General features: G+C 43.1%; 1 protein-coding gene across 5 annotated transcripts in view; it reads right to left on the bottom strand.

Moving 5' to 3' along the window:
* Nucleotides 1–2,249: 2,249 nt before the first annotated feature.
* DCAF5 (DDB1 and CUL4 associated factor 5) overlaps nucleotides 2,250–26,902 on the bottom strand; it is a 105,065-nt gene continuing 80,412 nt past the window's right edge. For all 5 annotated transcript variants that reach the window (XM_023182634.2, XM_023182643.2, XM_023182661.1 and 2 more), the window contains exons 8-9: nucleotides 14,105–14,232; nucleotides 2,250–6,957 (exon numbers count right to left, since the gene is read on the bottom strand). In XM_023182634.2, coding sequence (XP_023038402.1) covers nucleotides 5,203–6,957; nucleotides 14,105–14,232 — 1,883 coding nt within the window. In that variant the 3' untranslated portion in view covers nucleotides 2,250–5,202. The remainder of the gene's footprint in view (nucleotides 6,958–14,104; nucleotides 14,233–26,902) is intronic.

The raw sequence follows: 26,902 nt of genomic DNA, 5'->3' as shown, positions 1-26,902 counted from the left end.
TCCTGAGGGTTTAGTGGGCCAGGATTGCACTCTGACCCTCCTTCCCCTTGGACTAGTCAGACTTCTCTTTTGTTTTTGTTTTATGGTTTGGTTTCTTCTTGAATCAGATGTTACCGAATGCATACGTGTGCAAGCACACCCACACACCAATCCTGCATGGAAAACTCTGGTCAAAACTTTTCTTTGGCAGAGACGCAGAGCATTTCCATGGCTTGCCACTTTCCTGATTCTCTTAGGGCTGGCCCAATGCCAGATAGGAAACTTTGAGCTCTGAAGGCCGGAGAGAAGTTTGCCGTCCCAGCTCCTGAGGCCTGTCATCTTCAGCACCACCATATTAAGATTATAGTTGAATAAAATCTGCCACTACTCACCCCAACCCCTGCAGACTTGCAGAAAGTGGAGAGCTGGCACCAAATCCCAGGAATCAATGAGGCTGTCAGGAGGTCCGGCACTCATGGTAAGGGTTGTCATAAGCAAGGAGCTGAGAGGTCTCTGTCAGCCAGGCCTCGCTTTGTTTTAAGCTCCCAGATTTCAGGTGGAGCCTCTAGACAGGTGGCTTCCCAAGTTGGAGGTGGTGTCCAAGGCCCCAAACTCTGCTTTAGTCAGGTCCACTGTAATGGGAATAGTTTACTCTTTTTTGTGTGTTTTCAGGTTAAGACTTACTGAGGTACAGTACATTCTTTCTCGGAAGGAGAGGTTACTTTCTCACCAGACTCCATCCAAAAAAGTCTTCCACATGGTGTGCACACTGGTATCAACAAGCAATGAAAGCAAAAAAGAGAGAATGTACTAATGATAGCAAACATTTCAGTGCTTTCTAAACAGACATTGTTCCAAGCTATGTATAGCTTATATTATATAATTATTATATAATTAATCATTGTATATTATTCTATCATAGTTTGTATATTATATAACATATAGATAGCATATATATACATATCTGCTCATTTGATCTCTTGACAGTGTGCTGAACCCATTTTACAGAGGTAAAGCTTGAGGCTCTGAGCAGCTGTACACTTGCCAAAGATCTTGGCTCACTGGTTCTGGTGGGCACTACAGAGATGTTTTAAAAATGAGAGCTTATCAGAGTGAGAGCTAGAGAGCCTTCTGATCCCTAGGAGGGACACACAAAGGAGCTGGAACAGAAGGAATCGGATTTAAGTAGAGACTCCATAAGCCCAAAGGAGTCATTTCTCAACTTCAGTACTTTGAAACATTAGATATCCTATTTCCTTACAACATAACTGTCTTGCAGATAAGCACTGCTAGATCCTCTGCACATTCGAGTAAATCCTGTTGTGAACTGAACAGAGTAACTGCTGTTGCTTATCCGGGCCATGTTAGTGCAGGGCACAAGGAAGTTTAAGGTTTGCCTCTAAGCCTCCATTCTGAGAAGCATCTTACCACCATTGTTCTAACAACGAAATGCAGTTAGGATTCAGACAGGTTTTCGATCCACGTGCACTATTGCATGTGAGAAGCATCATTAAGAAATTCAAAATTACTTTTAACTATTTGAATTCATGTAATTTCATTTCAGTATGAGTGCTCAAGGACAAATGAGCACTCAGATCCGAATATCCCACCTGAGAACCAGTTTGTTCAAAACCACTATCCTGCTGCTGCAAGGCTGGGACTCACTGAGCCTTACTTCACGTTGGTGTTTCAATCATGGCATGCTGTCTTGCTTAGGTCATGGGGGAAGGACAGTCTTCCTTTGGAAGCATCTGTTTTCCTGACAAGCCTTGGTTGACAAGAATTTTTCAGTAAACTGTAGCAGGCAGCTTTACAGGCAGGAGATATGAGCTTCGCTTTTTTTTTTTTTAAAGTTTGCAGTGCATGCCTGGGGCAAGGCAGGAAATGCAATTTGGTATTTGGAAACATCAGAAAATATTTCTTTGGGAGCCGTTTGTAATGTCACTTCACTGCATTGTTCCCTCTGTTCCAACTAATAAAATTATCAGTTCCAGGGTCTCGCTATCTTACGTCCCTTTAAACACGGTAAAGGAGACCAAATAAATACCTCCTCCTACCCTGCATTTTGTTGTCCAGATGTGACCTTTGTCCCAATACCTAAAAGTGACAATGACCATTGTCATGGATGTGGAACACTGCAGTTTTTCTTCTAGTTTTCAGCATAGCTTTCAATCAAGTTTCCAACTAGGTAAGAATTAAAACAGAAAAGAAATAAAGGAGAGGTGTCTAAGCAACCAAGTCTTCCCTGGAAGAGAAGAGGAAGACGTGAGAAGTGAATAATAGGTTTATTTGCATATACACAAGAGGAGTTAACTGTTGCTGGGTGAGAAGGAGGTAAGGCTTCAGCAGAGGAAGGCACCTTGACAGACAAACAAGAGACTCTCAGCTTATTAAATCAAGCATAGTCACAAACTTCACTTGCCCCAAGCCAACAACTTATTTAACTCATTTACCTGCTGTCCTAGAGAATCACTAACACAACCAGCTGGAAAATAGAGAGAAATGATTTTTACATATCTGGACCTGCCACTTAAAACTTTATGTACAGGATGCAGGAAAAAAACTTAAGAGGCACTTCCAAATAGTTCTTGATCTAATTGGTGCCATCTGTTCTGCTATTAAAAATATCTATTATGGAAGAAATTGGGTATTAAATGCGCTGTCAAAGTTGGGGCCTCAATTCTAAAAGAGTTTAGGCAAAGGTACTCTAAAAGTGGTTCCTGCCAGGTATCCAGACCCACAACCACAGACAAAAATCTCTGGAGATGAGGGTGGAGCAGCTATAAAGCAAGCATTTCTCACCCTGCTCATGTGTGTGTCTTATGGGGCCTATCACCTGGTGAGCTGAGCCTAGGATGCTGGGAAGCCTTTGCCAAGGATGGAAGGCATACTTACTAAAAATGATCTTTCTTGGCTTCTCAAGTTAACCAGAATAAACTCTGACTTCTCTTTTGAGTACCCAAATGAGATTAAGGCTTTTAACATGAAAAGACCAAATTCTGCATTTGGGAATTGTAACTACCAAGCAGCTAGTTCCTAAGGGAACTTTAACTACTTCTCTTCAGGAAGATTCGTGGATTGTCCTTTGAGAAGTCAGAAGAGGCTATGTGCTGATGAAAATAAAATAGAATAGAATAAAATGAAGGACTGGGTGTGCTGACTAAGAAGGGGAAGAGAAACACACACTGAGTGATCTTTTTTTTTTTTTTTTTTGTATATAAAGGATTAAAAAATTCAAATTTAATACATTTTGGAAAAGCAAATGTAAAATGACTTGGGCTTATAAAACCAGCATTTACAATTATCTGTGAATAGTCAAAGACAAATCATAGAACCAATTTGATTACAAATCCAAAGTAATTCTAATGTTGGTTACAGAATCACTTTCCCACTCCCCCAGTAAAAGTCCAGGTGTTAAGTTGTACACACCCCCATGCTATGCACACTCCTTCATCTCCTTCTCAGTGTTTTCATACCCCAGCCGCATCACACACACCAGGCACATCTTCTCTTTCACAGAGCTTATCAGGATGGTATCTCCTTTTGGCTTAAATCAACCACCTTGTGTTTATAAATAACCCCCCTACCCCCCAGTGCCTGAATTCATCCACGTCTTCTGCCTTCATAGGCAGCCTCCCCTTGTCCCCAGTTCCAGCAGGACAGGCCTTCATCTAAAAGGAAGGCTGGGGCAGTGAGGCCACACTAGTCAGCATTCGGCCCTCCCTGCACCAATCCCAGCTGGGCTCCTAGTTGTCTAGCACCTTTGCACTCAAGAAAATTATACTGTTTTTCTCTCTCTTCCTCATTTCTTGCCAGTATTCTGCCTTTTCATAACATTTATGCCAACAAGATATCTGGTCATTCCTAGACCTTCCTGTTTTGCACAACCCTTCACAGATAACCAAGTGACTGCAACGCTGAAAATCTGTTGCTCTTTTCTCTTCTAAACCTGTATCTACCTCAATAAAACTGAGTCTTTTATGGGAACCAGAAGACTTAAGACTCATGGGAACCAGCAGTCATAAGCCGGAGACTCCTCTCTCTTACCCTCTGACTCTTAATAGACCTACTCAATAAGAATCTGTTACCTTGAGACGCCTACTGCTCTGCAAAGTCTAGTGAGAACACCACAGCCTCTATCAACTGCAAGTCTGAGGGAAGATGCCAGTCCCATCAAGTCTGACCAATGGTTCTGGGTTGAGTTAAATGAATATAGTACCACATTCTGCTCCTCACTAAGCTTCTTCATTAACACATCTATAACAACTACTTTAGTAGTCTGAGCACAAAGCTCTGGAAAGCTGTCTTTGCCCTTCTTTCACTATGCCTCGATCCATCACAGGAGCCAAGGAAGCACCTGCTGGCCTTGTGAGTGCCGCTTAGGATCTAGCACCTAACTGGTTAAAGTCTGTTATCCGTGACTAGCTCTATTTTATGGCCTTCATACAGTACATGTTGCAGCACTGCTCAATTTGCAATAACAGTGAAATTTATCAGGAATCTATATTCTCTTGAATCTGAAGTGCTAAACCTCTCATTAGCATTAAAATTTCTCCTTTTTTACAGTATGTCCACATTAAATGCTCAATAAAGAAGTGTTACTTAGAGAAAACATGGAGGATTTCTTTAAGAAAGGAACCATGCTTTCCTCTCCAGTGCAGCCAATGGGCTGAAGGCCTGTTTCCATTCTCCATTCTTCCAGCATAAATCTACAACTCACTGGCAGCACAACCTGATTTAACAGGCACCCATCATCCAGACCAGAACACCTATGGCATGTAAACAAGGTGAGATGGCAAAAAGTACAAATTCATAGGTCCTTTCTGATGGAGAACTGAAAGAAAGGTCTTATGAGACAATGAGCGCACACGTGCCAGTGTGCGTTCACAAGAACAAGTCGAACGTCTCAACAAAGATTTACTTCCACAGAGCCTTGCGCGGCACACTACGCTCACGCCTCACTAGAAAGGAGTCACTTGGGTTGTTTTTTTTTTTTCCCTTTCTTAACACAGCACAAGCCAATGGCCAGCTAGACATTCAGACCCATTGTTGAATGTTGGATAGAAGGGAGCAGCATCAGACACAAAATTTCAGGCCCTGGTTTCATGTGCCTTTAATACTTTGTTTCCTTTCCTCTGTATTCACTAAACAGATTTTTTTTTTTTTTTTTTTTTTTTTTTGGTAAGGCTACTTTTGTAGCTTTTTGTTTTCCCTTTGTATTTATCATGTTTTTAATTTCTTCTCTGAGGAGGAATTCTCTGAATCTGTATCTTCCAATTCAATTCGGTGCCTTTTGAGGCCACTGTGGCCATGAACAGCCCTGCTGCTATCTATGGCTGGGGTGTCAGTGGGGTCCTCTCTTGTTCCAGCATTGGGGGTCTCACAGGCCATTTCAGACCCACAACAATCTTTGTGTAGGAGTGTCCCTGTCAGGGACAAGTTATCACGGTCAGTGTCTGAGTGTCCTGGGGAAGAGTAGGCCACCGCCTCCAGCTCCCCCAAGTTCTGCCCGTTATTGTGAGGGTGAATGGGACGAGGGTGTAAGCGTCCATTGTTGTGGTTGGCACAGATGGTTTCGAGGCTCCTCTCCTCACTGTCATCAGACTGGGTCCTGGGACAGTTGCCAGACCCACTGTTGAGAGTGGAGCCAGATGCCTTGGGGACAGAAGGAGAAGGCGGCTCCTCAGCCCGACTACTCAGGGCCTTTCCATTGAGCTTCTTGGTTTCAAAAGGGTGCTCTACAGAGCCGCTATTGCCAGTGTCCTGAGAGGTACCTTCTGGCACCTCTGCCCAAGCATGGCTGCTGTGCTCATGGCCTGGGCCATTGCTGGGATTTCTAGGAGTCTCTTCTTTAAAAGCGTCCTTGCTGCAGCCTTCAGGGGGCAGGTCCTGTTTCCTCTGGGCCATTGCTATGTTTAGACAGGCTTCCTTACTGGAAGAAGGGGCTGGGTTGTCTTTGTGGCTGGTTCCTGCTCTCCCTTCATCTGCCTCCCCGGTCACCAAGGAGGTCTCTCCATCTTTGTTATTTGAGTAGGAGATATAAGAGTAGCGGAGCCACTTGTAAGCTTTATAAATTTTCCGCTCAACTGATCCTATGTCAGAAGTCGGTGAGGCCCGGCTTGGCTGAATCTCTAGTGTGGAAGTGCTCCGCTCAGGAGATGAGGTGGGGGAGGAGGAGAGGTCATCCACTTTGATCTGGGGGTAATCATAGTTGTCTTCTCCAATGTAAGTGTTGGTGGGCTTTATTGGGGCACTGGGCCTGTCTTCTCGGGTTGTCTTCTGTCGGCGCCGCATGGCATTCCGCTGCCAGGTAGAGGCTCGGCGTTCATTCAGCTCCTCCTCATCCTCGGAGCTGCTAGAGCTGCTGGAACTGCTGGATTCATCTTCGGGGCTGGGTGACCGTGGCCGGGGAAAGAGATCTGTGTCTAGTTCCACCTCACAGACATTCTCCTCAGAATCGGACTCATTGGAAAGGGCCAGGAGGCGTTTGTCTTGGTAGCGCCGCAGAGCAGACAGACGCTGCTGGCGAGAGGCTGCGTCCTCACACGTGGGTGTTGGTGGAGTTGAGGCTACTGCGTTTGTGGTGGTGACCCGCAGGGGCCCCAGGTGGAAGGCATTGTCAGCAGACTCATCTACTGTGGGAGGCGGGGAGCGAGGCAGGGAGGCCGAAGACTCTGAGTCAGTGTAGCCTGAGCGCTCGCTGACCCCTGCGTGCAGTTGCAGGATAGTACTCTCACTGAGGTCACTGTCTGAGTCAGAGCTCCAGCCCTCGATCTCTCGGCGTACCAGGGAGTCAAAGAAGGCCATCATCCGCGGGTCTTCCTGGACCGACTGGTTGGCGTAGTCATGTGACAGGCCACTCCCACTGTTCAGCACAAGGCTGATGTACTCTTCATGGGTATAGAGGCAGCGGGAATCGTCCTCAATCCGACCGTCGAGGTCTCCAGTACATCCTGGCTGCTTGTATGGGCTCCAGATCTGCACAGAAAATGAAAAACAAAAGCAACTAGGAGTAACTGGAAAGTATTCTTTCACTGGTGGTAATAAAGAACACCAAGGCAGAACTTCCCCAGACCCTCCCTGTAATTTAGCTAGGACTTGCTAACCAACTTAAAAGTATGTTCTTTACTAGACTGGATCATGTGGGCTGTGTATGAAAACTGAGGCTTTTAGAATCAGATGTGGGGAAATGCATGGTTTAGAACACAGTATTAGTCTAATGTCAAAAGACCTACCTAAGTCCTGTCTCTAGGCCCAGGGTAATCACATACTTTCTCCACCAGAATCTTCCTCCCTTTTGGTTTCATCTATTAGTAGTTGGACATTATAATAATAATCCTGGAGGAGAGAGGATGACTTGAAGACTGGCCAAGGTGTTAAAGACTTTCAGAAGACTGAAGCTGTGCACAGAGAGGTACCACTTTTCTGAAATGTAAACAGACCCAGCACTCAGCCCTCTATGGTAGTTAATATCTGAGCCTATGGCTCCACTTCTGCCCAACTGCAACATTCCTATTTTTAACTAATGGGAATTGCTCACTGGAGCTTGATAAGAATAGCCAACTGCCTACACTGCAGTTCCCTCTTGGATATACAGGCACCAGTTACCCAGGAAACTGGGTTCTCTTAACCAGGGAGCTGCTGGCTTGCTCCCCAACAAGTCTGTTAGCTATAGGAGTAGGTAGGACACATGCCCCAAGGACAGGTAACTGCAGCCCCACTCATAGTACCCCTCTACTCCATGGTCAGGGACATGGACTCATAGATAAAAGGCAGCAGAGCTAGGACTCAAACTCAGGTCTGCCTGACTTAAAGACTCAACTTTACTGTTATGCAAAATTCAAGTGCAAGGTAATTAAGCTGTCACTGCAAATGAGAACGATTAGCTCCACCTGACTGCCAGACTGGTTCACAGCAGCACAAAGCAGCCCAGTTACATCAGCCTGTAGTCATGGCAACTCAGATGAAATCCTAGGCAATCTTCTTGCCTGACAGGCTGGTGTCTATCTTTAGATGGCATCCAACCCAGAAAACAGTGGCCCCTCATTCCCCATCCTTCATCTAGACCAAGACTTCGTTTCCCCAAATGCTATCTAAGGACAAATGCACCTCCCTGTGGGAATTCTCCTGAGTCCCATTCCTGCCATGCTTTACTTGGCAATTCCTGAGAGGTGGTGTCTCTGCAGAGGACCCCCCAGTTCCAAAGAGGCTGAAGAAACCTTCTAGGTTAGCATGTCTCCACCAGTTCCCAACTCAGATTCATTCCTCCTTCAACTTTTTTCCCTACCCATAACTCTAGATGTTGCTCAGATGTTCTCTCCTCTCCAGCTTCATAATCTCACCCTAGAGAATTTTAAGGGATTGGTTTTCACTTTGGAGTACACAAGAATCACCAGAAGAGCAATTATAATGTTGATTCCTGAGTCCTACTCTTAGAGGTTCTGATTCAGTAAGTCATGAACAGGTATCAGGACCATGCATTTTTAACCACTCAAGGGATGAATAAGTAGGGAGACCAACTTTTGAGAAACACTAGACTACAGTTAACATAAAATAAGTAGAATAAAACAAAGGGTTTATCTGAAGGTTTACACATGGTCTCCAGCATGTGGCTTAAGCTATTATTACTATCTCTGCAAACAGATGTCTAAGGGAATAAAAGAGATTGGTGGCTTAGAAAGGGGTCCAAAAGGAAAAGCTCTTAGGATTTTTTTTTTTTTTTTTGCATCTTATTCGTAATTCTGAGCCAAATCTCTCACCTCTCCAGTTTAAAAGTGGTAAAATGTCATTAACCATGTTCTCTAATATAAAGATAAATCTATTTGTACCTCACAGAAACTCAGAATTTGTTAACAAAAGTACAAAATAACAACAGTGAGATGCTGGCTTAACTCCTCACCAAGCCCATTTTTAAGTTCCAATGTATTACTACCCCAGCTCCACATTTTCCCTTCAGGAATGAAAGTCATAACACCGAAAGTTAGTTTGTGTTTGAGCTCTGGAATGTATTAAGCTGAGGTAGACTGTTCATTCCTGAAGCCTGGAGTAATGGAGTGAAACGCAGGATTAAGAGGCAGGAGTCTTGAGTGTGGATTCCCACTCATTCCTAGTTAGTGGGTGACGCTCAGCTCCTTCCTCTAAACAATAGATTAGATGGGTCTCATGCAATCCTAAGATTCAGAGCAAAACAAAACCTTCACTCCAGACTGCCAGTCTTCAATCCTCAAGGGACTTACAGCACTTCAGGAGTAAGGGGAGCAGGTAGGAACCCCAGCCCTGTCATTTCCTGTGGCCCTGAGCAAATGACCTCACACTTGAAAGCCTGTTTCTCATATGTGTAAATGAGAATGATACCAAAGCCTATACCCAACACCAATAAATGTGATGTCTTCTCTTTCATTTGGCAATTGAATGCCTCAACCAGAATGTTAAAACCCACCCTCAGAGAGACTTCTGAACATTATAAGTACTGACCGTCCCTATTTTCTTGGTCCTAATATTAATATATCAATTCCAACCATTTGTGAAATTGGTAATTTCTTTACACTGGAAAGTTAACAACTCAGAAAGGAATCAATGAAAAAACCAACTTCCCGTTATATGTTAAATGTGGCAGTCAGACATAGTGGCTCAAGCTTGTAATCCCAGCACTTTGGGAGGCTGAGGTGGGTGGATCACTTGAGGTCAGGAGTTCAAGACCAGCCTGGCCAACATGGTAAAACCCTGTTTCTACCAAAAACACAAAAATTAGCTGGGCATGATGACAGGTGCCTGTAGTTCCAGCTACACGGGAGGCTGAGGCAGGAGAATTGCTTGAACCCGGGAGGAGGAGGTTGCAGTGAGCCGAGATCGTGCCACTGTACTCCAGCCTGGGCGACAAGAGCAAAACCGTCTTAAAAAAAAATATATATATATATATATACATATATATATATATATATATATATATATATATGGCTAGACATGTCTCATCATGGGGCAAAGTTCATGAGAAAGAGCCAGACGTCGGCCAGGTGCAGTGGCTCACGCCTGTAATCCCAGCACTTTGGGAGGCCGAGACACGCGGATCACAAGGTCAGGAGATCGAGACCATCCTGGCTAACTCGGTGAAACCCCGTCTCTACTAAAAATACAAAAAATTAGCCGGGCGTGGTGGTGGGCGCCTGTAGTCCCAGCTACTCCGGAGGCTGAGGCAGGAGAGTGACGTGAACCCGGCGGAGCTTGCAGTGAGCCGAGATCGCACCACTGCACTCCAGCCTGGGCGACAGAGAGAGACTCCGTCTCAAAAAAAAAAAAAAAAAAAGAGCCAGGTGTGGTGGCTCACACCTGTAATCCCAGCACTTTGGGAAGCCAAGGCAGGAGGATCGCTTGAGCCCAGGAATTTGAGACCAACCTGAGCAACATGGCAAAACCCCGTCTCTACACAAGAATACAAAAATTAGCCAGGAGTGGTGGTGTGCATCTGAAGTCCCAGCTACTCAGGAGCCTGAGGTGGGAGGATCACCTAAGCCTGGGGAGGTTGAGGCTACAGTGAACCATGACTGTGCCACTGTACTCCAGCCTGCTGGGTGACACAGTAAGATCCTGTCTCAATTAAAAAAAAAGAAAGAAAGAAAGAAAGAAAAGAAAAGAAGGAAAAGAAAGAAAGAAGTGAAGAGGCAAGACGAGAGATGAGACAAATATTTTCTTCTCCATGCACAGTGAAGTTTAGCTTAAGGGGCTGCTGAGAAAAAGGATGCAGTTCAATTCTTATTCAAACATCATAAACACGGAAAACAATTAAGTGACAAGTGTTTGAGTTACACAAGTGATCATGACACACTTTTATTTTTGGGAAAGGGTCTCGCTCTGTCACCCACGCTGGAGTGCAGTGCATGAACACGGCTCACTGCAGCTTCAATCCTGGGCCCAAGTGATCCTCCCACCTCAGCCTCCCGAGTAACTGGGACCATAGTAGGCACCACCACACTTGGCTAAGTTTTAAATTTTTCGTAGAGATGGGATTTCCCTGTGTCGTTCCTGACAATGGGACTCTTCTCCTAGCCAGGAAGGTGGCAGTAAAGGACAAGGACAGAGAGAAGGGTGAGTAGAGAGAGAAAAGCAGGTCTCAGGCTGGACCAGAACGTGTTGGCTAATGCTCTGTGAGTCACTGATCCTCTCAGAAATAGCAGGCAGGAAAGTGACATTTATTAAAATAGGAGTTAGGCACAGGTAATTCATAAGGCATTCCTGGGTGGCAAGTCACTGTCAGCACCCTCATTTTCCAGATGGGAGACAGAACCCAGGGTCGAGACTCAGTGGTCTTTCAGGATAATGTAAGTGCAGGGTGAAGCAGTAATTCCAATTGAGATGAGGCCAGCATGGCTGTTGGTCTCATCCTTCTCCTTACCACCTCCCTTCCTGCAATGCTTAGTGCTATGTCATTCCCAGCCAGACTGTGAATGGGGATGACACCTATGAGACAGCAAAGCTGAGGACTCCAGAGCTTTCTGCTTTCCTTCTCACTATGATCATCTGTACATACTTAACGTTTCAAAGGGCTAAATGTGCCTCCTGGTGGAACAGGGTTCAGATCCCATGCAAACCAGGGAGCGGTGAGCTCCATAGTTGAGTCTGGATAACCTCACAGAGAAAACACTTTTTTCTTTTTTCTCTGAGAACCTGGCTAGTTTGCAACATATGACATTTAGGGTAAGGACTTCAGTTGACTAAACAATAAATAGGGAAACTTATCATAGAAGCATCCCAGAGTGCACACTCAAACAGGAATTCCTCTGGTAAAGGAGATGGCCAAGCAGAAAGCTCTCTGAGAAAGAGAATGACATCAACAGGCCCGGAGAGGACACATTACAACCCATCAGTCATCAGCCAAAGGAAAGGGGAAAGCAATGCAAGGAACTGGGCCATTTCAGTGACTGCCCTGTTGAAAAGATCGAATCCAGCAGGAGAATTGGGCTGCCTGCTGCCTTCCCACCAGCATGGCAAATGTGGTGGTATACTGGGAAGAACAAAGGGCAGGGGGCTCTATCCTAGCTTTGCCACCAATTAGCTGTGTGACCTTGGACAGTTAATTTATAATTTAAGTCTCATCATCTGTAAAAAGAAAGTCAGTAAAAATGATTTCCTCATTCTAGCCCCACAGGGAAATGTGTGCTACCATGAAAGTCAGCTCTGATCCACAGGACCAGCAAAGCCTAAATCAAGGAAGTTGGACTAAGGGCGAATAAAAATACTGACCTACATGCCAATATTATATATATATATATATATATATATTTTTTTTTTGGAGACAGAGTCTCGCTTTGTCACTCAGGCTGGAGTGCAGTGGCACACTCTTGGTTCACTACAACCTCCACCTCCTGGGTTCAAGCAATCCTCCTGCCTCAGCCTCCTGAGTACCTGAGACTACAGGCACACACCACCACACCCGACTGATTTTTGTATTTTTAGTAGAGACAGGGTTTCACTGTTTGGGCCAGGCTGGTCTCAAACTCCTGGCCTCAGGTGATCCACCTGCCTCGGCCTCCCAAAGTATTGGGATTACAGGCATGAGCCACCACACCTGGCCTCAGTATTTTATTTCTGACAGCTGCCCCCTGCCAATGAAGTACAACTTGATTTAGCTCTGGATAGTTATTATTTTTTAAGAACAAAAGAAAATGAAAATTATGAAATAAAATAATCACAAGTCAATTTTTATGTTTTTCTCTGAAAATTCTCAGGTTTTCAAAGTCATTTTAATTAAAAAATTGAGGAATTTTTTTTTTTTTTTGAAATAGGGTCTCGCTCTGTTGCCTAGGCTGGAGTGCAGTGGTGGGAATATGGTTCACTGTAGCACGACCTCCTAGGTTCAAGCAATCCCTTAGCCTCAGCCTCCCGAGTAGCTAAGACTACAGGTATACACTAATTTTTAAATTTTTTGTAGAGACTGGGTCCCACTATATTGCCCAGGCTCGTCTCAAACTCCCGGGCTCAAGTGATCCTCCTGCCTCAGCCTCCCAAAGTACTGGGATTACAGGTGTGATGCACTACACCCAGCCAACATTGAAGTATTTTAGCTTTTGGCAGGAACATCACCTATCCTTACTTAAAAGTCATTATCTCAGGGACCTCCAGAATTAATCATTTACCCTGAATTCTCATTTTCTCAGATGTGGAAAAAATGGTACTAGCAACTTGAACACAAGTGATGGGCAGTGGGTCATCCTTCTGTGGACAAAAGGCTAGGACCCACTTTTGCAGCTATAAAAACATTTCTTAGCAGAGGTGAGTTCATTCAGCCAATGTGCAAATGATGCAAGTATTCAGTATTCAGACCCAAGTAGCCTCAATTACAACCACATGCAGTAGTTTTTTTGATATCTTCTGAGACAATTTAATTATGATTCTGGCAATCATTAGTTTTATCCATGCCATATTAGGATGGCAATTAATGCAAAGTACATACAAAGTAACTGAGGGGATAGTGGCTCTCCTAACCTCCAGATGAGGTCTGGAAAACAGAATTCACTATACTCAAGGCCAAACGCCTTTGAAAATGTTGCAGCATACAAGGTAGTGTCTAGAAGACAATGTCTGTTTCAAAGCCTAGTGATTAGTTACAAAAAAAATGGTTCCAAGCCAAGTACAGTGGTGTATGCCTGTAGTTCCAGCTACTTTGGGGGGCTCAGGCAGAAGGACTGGTTGAGCCCAGAAGTTTAAGTACAGCCTGGGCAACAAAGCAACACCCTGTCTCTAAAAAAACTTTTTAAAATGAAAAACTAAATGGTTCTGAAAAGAGCATTTTAAATCACCTTTCTTTCTTCTTCTTTTTTTATTTTTTATTTTATTTTTTATTTTTTAAGATGGTGTCTTGCTATGTTTCCCAGGCTGGTCTCAAACTCTTAGGTCAAAGTGATCCTCCTGCCTCAGCCTCCCAAGTAGCTGGGACTACAGGTACTGTCAGTATGCCTGGCATCACTTTTTTAATATCAGCTTTCTAATATTTTGTAATATGTCAAAATCTGAGAATTCTGATAGACCTTTAGTATGTTTAGATATGAGGTCCTACATATACTGTTCTAGTTTCTTCTAATTATAAATTGCGAGAATTTCTCTAAAAGGACAGAAGGGGAAGGTGCCTTACCTTGATAATCTTTTCTACACCAGAAGAACAGATCATGTAGGTGTGGGGATTAAATCGGACTTGGTTAACAATAGATCGATGCCCTTTCAGCACCATGAAGGCTCCGTTGACCACCCTACCAATGCCACCTGGGAAAACAGAAGGAAACAAAAATCAGATGATGAAATGAATGAAAGTAAATAGGTTCCAGTAATGGCAGATAAACAGCTCTGAATGGGAGCTAAGATTTTTTGATTATACCCCCAGCAGAATGCTTAATCTTACAGATAAGTTGCTATGGAAAGAGAGAAGATGAAATACCTCTCAGCATATGTGCTCTTATGAAGAGCCTTTATTTAGCCTTTAAGCATTGCCCACACCCACCCACCGCAATTCCATTGTCAATGAAACCAAAGCCACTTAAAAATTTCTCAAATTTTTGATCCCCAAGATAGAATCCAAGTGCTACCTTAGAAAAGGCCAATCATGAGCAAAATGAGACTGAACTGCTTGGGAATAGTTAGGCAGCTGAACCAGGGACATGCAGAACCAGAAGCATATAATGACTTAAACGTACAAAAAACATAGCTAATCCATTTGCCCTCAGTTTCTATGATGAAGACAGCAAACAAAACAAAACAAAAAACCCCATAAAAACCAAAACCACTGGGGGAAATAATAGAGAGAATACTTCCCCACCCCCCCCCCCAATAGCAGGGAGAACTAAGGATACAGAAAGAAAGAAGATTTGGATTACTTTCATAATAAGCAGGGTCCAAGTACTAAAAATTAGAATTAGAGAGTGGGCCTTAAAGATACCATGTATATAGATTAAAGTCAAGAGGACATCGATAGAAGCTGCATTTTAAGGACCATCCTGTAGGCTTCCTTCTTCAGTGAATGAGAAAAGTGCCAGAGGCCTGGAACTTATAACACAGATAAACATGTTATCATTTATGAACTTGGGATAAATTCAAAGGTTCCACTGCACTGGTAATGATATCATACCCATCGAGAACACATGCACATAAATTCTGATCAAGTTCCTTCTGAGCAATGAGACAACTCAGTACACACAGAAAAACATGTGCCCTTGGCTAACTGGCAAAATGTGATGCATCCAGACACAAACAAATGAGTGTTCATTTATCTACTCAAGAAATCACCTCTTAGTCCCTACCAGGAGCATGGCTCCACTAGGCCACAAAGTATCATTAGACAATCTGTGCTCCAAGTGCCTCCCTCCACTCTCAACTCCACCTTGTACAAATACTCATTCCAAATATTTCTCAATGTCTGTATTTAGAGGGAAAAAGACTACAACAATGTCCCTTCCCCCAAAATAGTATGGCTCTAGGGCTACCTTCTGCTTTTGGTCCCCTAACACAACTCTCCTTTGTCTCATGGAAGAGATACCTCCTTATTGCCATGTACATATCTTTTTTATGACAGCAAAAGGTTCCAGACTGCACCCATCTGCTCACTCAGCCAGCTTTAGGTGCTCAATCTATTTGGTGGGTGACAAAACTTTTCTCCATATTTGACATTAATAATATTTGAATTGTCCAGAATGGAAAATATATTTATCATATTCATATCTCAGCCCAAAAGTTCCTTTGGGTCTATTTCTTCTAGATAAGGTTAATTATGACAAGTAGCGTTTCTGCTCATGGGTCTCCTGTGAATTTTACTTTTTTAACATCCTACTTCTACCTCTACTCCCACTAGGGTGGTTAGCAAAGAAACTTTGATTTAAATCTAGCAGCAGTCTCTTGTTTAATCCTACTGCCTCATAAAAAGGGGGGATGGGCCGGGCGCAGTGGCTCACGCCTGTAATCCCAGCACTTTGGGAGGCCGAGACAGGCAGGTCACGAGGTCAGGAGATCGAGACCATCCTGGCTAACACGGTGAAACCCCATCTCTACTGAAAAATACAAAAAAAACTAGCTGGGCGAGGTGGCGGGTGCCTATAGTCCCAGCTACTCGGGAGGCTGAGGCAGGAGAATGGCGTAAACCCGGGAGGCAGAGCTTGCAGTGAGCTGAGATCCAGCCACTGTACTCCAGCCCGGGCGACAGAGCGAGACTCCGTCTCAAAAAAAAAAAAAAAAAAGGCGGGGGGGGGGGGGGGGGATGTGGCCAAGTCACAAAGCTAGAAAATGGCAGAGCCAAGATTTCAACCAAAGTCTGGCTACAGTGCCTAATATGCTTTCCACCATATCAGTTGCCTTTGGAAGATGGAAAAGTTTGAACAGGAATGGAGTCAGAAGCTTATATTCAGAAGATTTAGATTTCTAAATCTTTCTGGCAGTTATTAGATAGGTGGTTTTCTTCTGAAGTCCTAAATTAAAAGAAGGGGCACTGTATTCAATGGTATCCCAAGCACAAGCTCTATAGCATTACCATAAGCCATTTCATCACATCACTGACACTAGTATACGATGAGAGTAGAACTGGATCTGTCTTACTTACTCTTGCATACCTAGAACCTGGGGTGCAATGTCCAAAGTCCACCAGGTGCATAAATACTTGCTGAATGAATAGTGTTTGAAAAGAGAGCAATTTTAGAATAAGTATGTCAAAAGAGGACAGATGGAAGGTCTCACAAAGAATCAGCTATCATAGAACTAAAGTGCATCAACCAAACCAATCTTTCTGACTTGGAACACAATTAAAGTAACTTTCAGATCTAAAGAATAGTTGAAGGGTATCAATGTCTGAAAATTCAGACCATGGAAAAACTGTTTCTATTGCACTTTCAGGCAATATGACCTCTTTTTTTTTTTTTTTTTGAGACGGAGTCTCGCTCTGTTGCCCGGGCTGGAGTGCAGTGACTCGATCAGGGCTCACTGCAACTTCCACCTCCCAGGTTCAAGCAATTCTCTGCCTCAGCCTCCTGAGTAGCTGGGATTACAGGCGCCCACCACCACGCCTGGCTAATTTTTGTATTTTCAGTAGAGACGGGGTTTCACCATCTTGGCCAGGCTGGCCTTGAACTCCTGACCTCGTGATCCACCCGCCTCGGCCTCCCAAAGTGCTGGGATTACAGGCGTGAGCCACCGCGCCCAGCCCTGATTTCTCTTGTTGGTAGCAATTTTAACACGAGGTCTTTTATTTCCTTCTTTCCACCCACGCTGGTACCTAGGAAATCTGAAAAAGAAGAGGAAATCAATAAACCCAGAGACTGATGGTGAAAACAGGTACAGGCAGAATTGTAGTGGCCATTTGTTTAAGGTAACCAAGACTGTGTACAATCATAGCAATAAATGACTTCAGAGAGGTTTTTCATAGTTTCTTTCCTGGTTCCCAGGTTTGAAATGATTGAATACAACTGCTACTGAACAGTTTACATACAATAATTTTTTGAGATTCATCCTAGAAATCTGTATAAGCCAGAGAGCTTCTCCTTTAATCTGAAATAGCTAAAGTCAAAATGCCAATATCAGAAAGAGTCTAGGGTCTCCTTTCCTCTGTCATCTAACCAGACTGTGTTGGTCGATAGTAGGATTAAATTGGGAGTTAGGAAGGGCATATTTTTATCCAAGAACTATATAACCCACATAATCTCCCTTCAGGGTCATCTCTTAAGACTGTGGGTAAGGGCCCAGGTAAGGATCAACCTCACCCCCTTGGTTGTTGAACTGTCCTGACCAAATTGCTAATAATGGGTACCAATAAATAAAATACCACATACCCAGGAAAAAGGATCTGACTCATTCCTGAGCTGCCATTTGTTTATAAAATTCTGTATAAACCAACAGTCATTTCTCTGGGCCATCTGCTTTGGTAGGCTTAGGCAAATGTGCTGACACTTTTTTTTTTTTTTTTTTTTTTGAGATGGACTCTTGCTCTGTTGCCCAGGCTGGAGTGCAGTGGCACAATCTTGGCTCTCTGCAACCTCCACCTCCTGGGTTCAAGCAATTCTCCTGCCTCAGCCTCCTGAATAGCTAGGATTACAGGTGCATGCCACTACACTCAGCTAATTTTTTTGTATTTTTGGTAGAGATGCGGTTTCACTATGTTGGTCAGGCTGGTCTCCAACTCCTGACCTCATAATCTGTCTGCCTTGGCCTCCCAAAATGCTGGTATTACAGGCATGAGCCACCGCGCCCAACCAGCTGACACCTCTTTTTCAGTTTAGTTCCTAAGTTGAGGCCAAAGTCTCCATATATTAATCTTTATTTGATTTAGAAGAGATGGTAGGGGGGTGGGAAAGACTGTAACCATATCTATTGCAAGATCTCAGAAAAGAAAATTAGAACAAGGTATCTCAAAGAATTTCAGTATCAGTGATCCACTTACTACCTTAGGAGACCCCAGGATCCCAGGGGAAAACAACTTGCTCAAAATTCAGATAAAGATCTTTCTAAATGCCAAGGCCAAATGTCTCCTTAGAGAACACCAAGGGAAATGTGTATGTCCTAATTTCCCTCCCTTCTCTACTTATGGCCCACTTCCATCACATTCAGCCAGGGGTTTATTGCCTCAGGCCTTTGAAGAGTCAGAATACTATTCCCATTTCTAGCCAATTTCAGTTGCTTTTGTTTAGTGTCAAGTTCATTTGCTTCATGAAGTCCTCCAAGAATGAGTATGTTTTTGACTCAAATGCTGAAAGCAATGTGGTCAAGATTTCTTGATGTCTTGGTCTAATAGCAACTTATCAATCATGGCACTTTGGGCTATAAAAGAGACCACTTAAGTACTCTGTACTGAAATCAATCCCAAATGCAACCTGGACAAAACACGACAAAACACCAGGATTAATTTTCTTGCCAGAGTCTTTGGACTTTTTGCCCTTTCCTTGCAACCCCATTATGGCCATGTGCTGCATAATGATGTTTCAGTCAATGACAGTGGTCCCATAAGATTATAATACTGTATATTGGCCAGGAGCAGTGGCTCATGCCTGTAATCCCAGCACTTTCGGAGGCCAAAGTGGGCATATCACATGAGGCCAGGAGTTCTGAGACCAGCCTGGTCAACATGGGAAAACCCTGTCTTTATTAAACATACAAAAATTAGCCAGGTGTGGTGGTGCACATCTGTAATCCCAGCTACTCGGGAGGCTGAAGCATGAGAATTACTTGAATCCAGAAGTTGGAGGTTGCAGTGAGCTTAGATCACACCACTGTACTCCAGCCTAGGTGACAGAGCAAGACTGTCTCAAACACACACACACACACACACACACACACACACACACAACCACAGAAACAACAAAAATCCAAAAAACAATCCTGTATCTTCACTGTGTCTTTTCTATGTTTAGTTATGTTTAGATACACAAACACTTACCATTGTGTCCAACTGCCTACAGTATTCAGTATAGTCACATGCTATACAGGTTTGTAGACTAGAAGCAATAGGCTATACCACACAGCCTAGGTGTGTATATGCTTTATCATCTAGATTTGTGTAAATACACCTATGAATTTTGCACAACAAATCACCTAATGACACATTTCTCAGAATGCATCCTCATTATTAAGTGGCTCATGACTATAATAGGTGGAACAAATACCTTTGTAAGAGTGGGAAGAAATTAAGTGTGAAGGCAATAGTGAGGAACTTAGAACAGGGGCCAAAAGACTGGAAGGGGCTGACAGAAGACAAAAACTTATGACAGCAGGAGATAAACCTTGCATTTGTAAACAATGGAGCAATGACCTTCATGAAGAAGTAAAGAACCTTGGTCTTCTGAGATTTAGATGTTGACATATACAAGATAGTAAGAATAGAGCAAGGTATGTAAGAAGGAGACGTGATAAATGATTGCTAAATGGAAATTAGTGAAGAACACTGTTAAGAGCGCTATTTAAAAAACTCTTATCATCCAGTGGCTCATGACTCTAATCCCAATACTTTGGGAGGCCAAGGCAGGCGGATCATGAGGTCAAGAGATCAAGACCATCCTGGCCAACATGGTGAAACCCCATCTCTATGTTAATAACAATACAAAAATTAGTGGGGCGTGGTGGCGCATGCCTGTAGTTCCAGCTATGTGGGAGGCTGAGGCAGAAGAATCACTTGAACCTGGGAGGCAGAGGTTGCAGTGAGCCGAGATTGTGCCACTGCACTCCAGTCTGGCAAAAGACGGAGACTCCGTCTCAAAAAACAAACAAACAAACAAACAAACAACTCCATCATCAGGCTAAAAAGACAGATTATGGTATAGGAAATGCTTTCAGTACTTCATGAAGAACCTTATCTGGCAGCTCTAGGCTGGGGTATCAAACCATCCTGAACAACATACTGATAAGGCAAGACTGTGAACAGATACCTAAAAGGGTAGTAGTACTTTGTAGGGGAGAAGTTGAAAACCAGATAACAGTAGTTATTCAAATGATACAATGGACATCAAATCTCTGTTAATTACCTAGTCCTTCCCTGAGCAATATGAATGATTTGGACTTGGGAAAATTCAGTATATGACAGCATATGCTATTCACCAAAAAATCCAATGGTTAATTCGGTCTTCATCTGAACTCTTCTTATTTGATTTATCAGCAACATTCAACATAGTTAGTTGCTTCTTCACTTGATTTCCTAGGATCACCCTCTCTTGGTTTTCCTTCTACCTCAATTGGTCACTCCTTCTTGATCTCCTTTTTGGATACTCTCCTTGATTCCTTTTTGTTTTCTTGCTATGCTGCCCAGGCTGGAGTGCAGTGGCTACTCACAGTTGGAATCACAGCACATTACAGCCCTGAACTAATAGGTTCAAGTGATCCTCCCACCTCAGTCTCTCAAGTAGCTAGACTACAGGTGCATGCCACCATACCCAGCTTCCTCCCCTTGACTTCTAAAGATTGGAATACCTTAAGGGCTCAATCCTGACTAACTATACACACTTATTTGGTAAGCTCACCCAGTCTTATGGCTTTATACTATCTACATGTTATCCAAACTTAAAATTGTTATTTCTAGTCCAGACCTTTCTCTTGAACTCTAGACCTTCAAACCATTCAACATTTCTACCTGGATGTTTAAGAAACATCTTGAACTACCTGCACTGCCCTCTTCCCCGATCTTTGAGGAAATCCTGATGGTTTTACCTTCAAAATGTATCTAGAATCCAACCTCTATTACCCTGGTTCAAGCCATCATCACCATTCACCTGTATCAAATGAGACCCCTACTAGTTCTCATTTCTATTCTTGGCAGCCCCATTCCTACCATCAATCCTCAACTCAGCAGCCAGAGTGATCCTTTTAAAACAAGTCAGATCATGCCATTCCTCTGCTCGAAATCCTCTAATGTCACCCCATTTCCTCAGTAAGAGCTTACATGATTGCACACCCGCCTTGCTTCACTCATCACTGACTTCATCTCCCACTATTATCCCCATCCCCTACTCTGCCTTAACACCTTGACTTCCTTGCTGTTTATCAAATACACCAGGTATACTCTTACTTCAGGACCTTCACGCTGGCTCTCCCTGAAATGCTCTTCTACCAAATTTCTGCATGGCCAGCTCCTTAAGCACTTTGAGGCTTTTACTCAGATATGAACTTCTCAATAAAGCCTATACTAAATATTCTATATACAACTGCAACACCCCAGGCCCCCAATACCACCCCAGGCCGCCCAGTACCACTTCCTATCTTCCTTACTCTGTTCTACTTTTTCTATAGCACTTCTAACCTTTTAAACATACTACATAATTTACTATGTTTATTGTTCATTGTTTCCCCTGCTAGAACATAAGCTCCACGATAGCAGGGCTTCTGTCTCCACTGTATCCCTAGTCTCTAGAACTCTGCCTAGCACAGAGTAAGGTTTTTAATAAATATATGATGAAATGAAAAGATGTGAGTGTATTAGATGGTGGAACACAAGCATGCAGGAAAAAAAAAATCTCCACATATGTGTTCCATCACCCAATAAGTGTTTCTTTTTCTCCAATCTTCCTGCAGCCAATTTCATATATATATATATATATATATATATTTTTTTTTTTTTTTTTTGGAGACAGGGTCTCATTCTATTCCCCAGGCTGGAGTGCAGTGGCATGATTTTGGCTCACAGTAATCCCACCTCCCAGGCTCAAGCAATCTTCCTACCTCAGCCTCCGCAGTAGCTGGGACTATAGGGACATGGCGCCATGCCTGGCTAATTTTTTGTATTTTTTGTAGAGATAGGGTTTCGCCATGTTGCTCAGGCTGGTCTCAAACTCTTGGGCTCAAACAATCCTCCTGCCTTGGCCCTCCGAAGTGCTGGGATTACAGGTGTGAGCCACCTAATCCAGCCCAGATATTCTTTTTTTTTTTTTTTTTTTAAGATGGAGTCTCACCAGGCTGGAGTGCAGTGGTGTGATCTCACTGCAACCTCTGCCTACCGGGGGTTCAAGTGATTCTCCTGCCTCAGCTTCCCAAGTAGCTGAGACTACTGGCACGCACCACCATGCCCAGCTAATTTTTGTATTTTTAGTAGAGATGGGATTTCACCATGTTGGCCAGCATGGTCTCAATCTCTCAACCTCGTGATCTGCCCGCCTTGGCCTCCCAAAGTGCTGGGATTACAGGCATGGAGCCACTGCGCCTGGCCTAGATATTCTTTTACAGCATTTTTACTATAATGTAGTAAGTAGGAGCAGAGAAATAAAGGGGCTGAAATCCTACCTATCCTTCAGGGTCCTCTGAAATGCTAACTGCATGAAAATTTTACCAGTCTCCCCAAGTCTCTTCAAGACCTCCTTCATTATCTTTTTTATAGGCCTCAGAAGCCACTTTTACATTGAGTGTATGTGTCTGTTTGTGTGCTCATGCACATCCTTTTTGTTGTCTCTGTTATACTGGAAGCTCTCTGAAGGCAAAAAAATGTTCATTTTTCAGTGGCCCATAGAGCTTTACATGATGTCTTATCTAAGGATACTCAATAAGTGAACAAATTGAAATTAAAGCCCTCATCATCCTCTTTGGGATAAAGCTTGAAGCTTAAAGCTATCTGCTAAAATGAGGTTTGGTAAGCAGATTTAAGACAATCTGTTTCATTCTTGACTCCACTGGTAGAATTAAGAGTTTACTGCAAGGGCCGGACGTGGTAGCTCATGCCTGTAATCCCAGCACTTTGGGAGCCCAAGACAGGCGGATCACCTGAGGTTGGGAGTTCGAGATCAGCCTGACCAACATGGAGAAACCCTGTCTCTATTAAAAATACAAAATTAGCTGGGTGTGGTGGCACATGCCTGTAAACCCAGCTACTCAGGAGGCTAAGGCAGGAGAATCGCTTGAACCCGGGAGGCAGAGGTTCCAGTGAGCCGAGATCATGCCATTGCACTCCAGCCTGGGCAACAAGAACGAAACTCCATCTCAAAAAAAAAAAAAAGTTTACGGCAAGACAAGAGACTACTTCTTTTCCTGGTACATCTAGAAAAGGTAACCAAGCCTCTTAGCATTTCAAAAAGGCCCAAGTTAACAGTTGCAGGGTCTTCTAGTCTCAAACCATAAAGAGAAGGACAATCAAGGATACTGACAATACAGACAGAGCAGTGACTGCCTCCTGGAGACCACATAACCACTTAAGAGATGAGAAAAGCCAGATGGGGATAGCCAATGCTGTCAGTACAGCTCAAAGAGCTCCACAGGCATCAATGCTTAGTTGCACAAAAAAGTCAGTTATGCTGAGTTCTTCTTTCATCATATGTGCCTAACATGTGTTTATAACCAACTACTTGCAACCGATTAAGAACAGCTGTTTTTTCCAATTACATGGGAGGAAAAAGCAGACACCTAGGCCTAAGTCACTGAGAGTAAATACATGTCTAGAAAAAGAAGACAGAGCACACAAACATATGCAGGCCCATAAAAATGCATTTACAGCTGTTTCCAGCCTACTTCATCAGCCTACTGCCAGTGGGGGTGGTTGCAGTGACTTGGCAGTAAAAATACATGTTTTTCCCTTCCATTCAGGGAAAAATTTGTCACATAAGACAACCCTCTTGAACTACTGATGAGTCAAGGGCAGCCTTCATGCAAGAACAACTCAATCAGCCATTCCAGGAGGGTAGCAAGGAAGGACAATGTCTTGATCTCTAAGGAGTTATTAAAAGGTGAGAGTGTAGACATGGAGTCTCATTCTTTCATTCTGTTGTTGAAGTGTGCAGCCTCAAACTCCTGGGCTCAAGCAATACTCCTGCCTCAGCCTCCTGAGCAACTGGGACTACAGGCATATGCCACCATGCCCAGTTTTCTTTCTTTCTTTTTATTATTAGAGACACAGTCTTGCTGTGTTGCTCAGGCTGGTCTCAAACTCATGGGCTCAACTGATCTTCCTGCCTCAGCCTCCCAAAATGCCAGGATTACAGGTACGAGCCATTGTGCCCAGTAGCAGTTAGTTTTAAAAAAAATTTTTGTGAAGACAGGGTTCCACTATGTTGCTCAGGATGGTCTCAAACTCCTGAGGCATCAAGCGATCCTCCCACCTCAGCCTCCCGAAGTGCTGGGATTACAGGCATGTGCCACTGTGCCCAGCCGAGAAGGTTTTCTTAGTGAGGAATAACAGTCATTCAGTAGCTACTAAGTACTCTCACAATAATCCTAAGAAAGTACTATTATTGGTGGTGGTGTTAAAATCCTTATTTCACAGGAGTTTGGTAAGATTAGGAAATTTTTCCAAAGCCCCCAGTTGGAAGATAAATGGATCAGGAATTTAAAGCCAGTCCTAACAACTCTATCACATTATGCTTCTTTCCATAAAAAAGAAGGTCTTAGAGTAAGAGGTAGCTCAAGAAAAGCAACTTGACCTGTGAAAACCCTAAAGCCCTTTCTAACAAGAATTCAGGGAAAGAGAAGGGAAAGGCAAAATAAATATTTTCAAGAGACACCTACCAACCTTCCCCGCACATTGCCAAATCCATTACTTCCACACCTAACTTACTAAGGAAAAAATGCTTTTGGAAATGATGGATCTACACTGATCTTACTATATATAGCAGTAACAATGTCTTATATTTGAATATGCATTGTTTTCAGAAAGCTTCCAAGATTATTAAATCATCACACAATATAAGGCAGGGGAGGGAGACATTTTATATAAGAAACTGAGGCTCAGATAAATACTATTATGTAACTTGCTAAAAATCAGTCATGTAGTTAGTGGTAGTTAAGTTCAAGTTAGAGGACTTGAATCCAGGTATGATTTTAAGTCTAATGCTCCTTTCAATATGTAACACTGGCTCTATATGTAACTGCTAGTCTATTTATTTTATTTTCAGAATTGCCACATAAAAACAGATGCCCTTCCTACCTACTTTAGAGGTCACAGACATATTCCAATGGACTTTTTCTTTGCCACAGCAAAGTTCCCAGTTCTAGTTCTATTCCTTCCTCTAATTCTTATTTTTATTTTTATTTTTTTGTTTTTATTTTTTGAGCTGGAGTCTCCTCTGTCACTCAAGCTGGAGTGCAGTGGTGCGATCTCAGCTCATTGCAACCTCTCCCTCCCGGGTTCAAGCAATTCTCCTGCCACAGCCTCCCAAGTAGCTGGGATGATGGGTGTGCACCACTATGCCCAGCTAATGTTTGAATTTTTAGTAAAGACAGTGTTTCACTATGTCAGCCAGGTTGGTCTCAAACTCCTGACTTCAAGTGATCCGCCCCCCTCAGCCTCCCAAAGTGCCAGGATTACAGGCATGAGCCACTGCGCCTGGCCCCTTCCTCTAATTTTTAAAGGGATTTTTAGAATGAGTTATTTAAAATCAACTAAAAAATTGGACCTGATCTTCCCTGGTAGCAAGTTTTATAGTAGATATAGGTCTTATATATTGAAATGATCTCCTCAGCCCACTAGGAAGTCCTGTTGGAAAGACCTATATAGTACTGTTTATACCGCAAATAAATTTCATCTCTTTGGAGTTTGTATAGCAAAAAAACAAAGACTGATTAACAGTCTTCCTGAGCAGGAGTGTGCAGAAGAAAAAGATGGCCTTGACTTTGGCTAACACTCAGGACTGCTCTCCATCTCATTCTCTCAGCACTCAGCACGCACATGAAACACACAGCAGGCATCAAATAAATGCTGACTGCTTGTCTTCTAGAGTCTAGTTCTGATTATGTCATTAGGTATACAATGGCAAGACAGCTTTCCCTTACTAGCCTGCCTTAGAATCATATATCCAATAGGCGAGAGAAAGAGGGAAAGACAGAGAGAGAAAATGAATGAATGAATGAATGTGTACACACTTATCCTTGGCCCATGATTATTTAAGTCAAAAATACATTAGATTGGATTAAGAGTTTCCTGACAAGATTTTCCTCATCTAAGTATTCAAAGTTAGAACTCAAGGGATGCATCCAGCCCACAGATATCTTGTTAGGCTTACTGAACTTTGCTAAATATTTTTTATAGCTATGCATTAATTGCCAACATTTTAAAATTGAGGTATTACATATAAAAATGAGAGGTACCAAGTATTCCTGAAGCCAGGTTGAAGAGTAGGGCTGAAAACAGGAGGAGTTAAAACCATGTATAAAGCATGGTTAAAACTCTTCCCTTGAGTCCACATGGCCAGGAAACCATCCTTTCCCCACATAAGCAGAAGTCTGGGGGTTGCCAACTGACACTGACCCAAGAGGTTTTAGACTGGGGATACAAGGCACAGTTGGGGGGTAGGATTAAACAAAAATCTTCATATAGATCTGTAAGACCCACAGCCTCATTTCCCTATTTGGCTCTTAGAGCCATAGTTTAATTACCAGGCAAATACTCTCTAGGTAGGAGAATGAAGATTCCTCTCTTGGGAAACTGATTGATTTCAATAGTAGAAAGTCAACACAGAATGTCTAATATTGAAAATCCAAAAACATTATAAGCATGTTGTAG

Source organism: Piliocolobus tephrosceles, chromosome 6 (genome assembly GCF_002776525.5).
Source record: "Piliocolobus tephrosceles isolate RC106 chromosome 6, ASM277652v3, whole genome shotgun sequence".
In the NCBI taxonomy this organism is placed as follows: Eukaryota; Metazoa; Chordata; class Mammalia; order Primates; family Cercopithecidae; genus Piliocolobus; species Piliocolobus tephrosceles.
The sequence above is the reverse complement of the archived record's forward strand: the minus strand, read 5'-3'. Positions and strand labels throughout refer to the sequence as shown.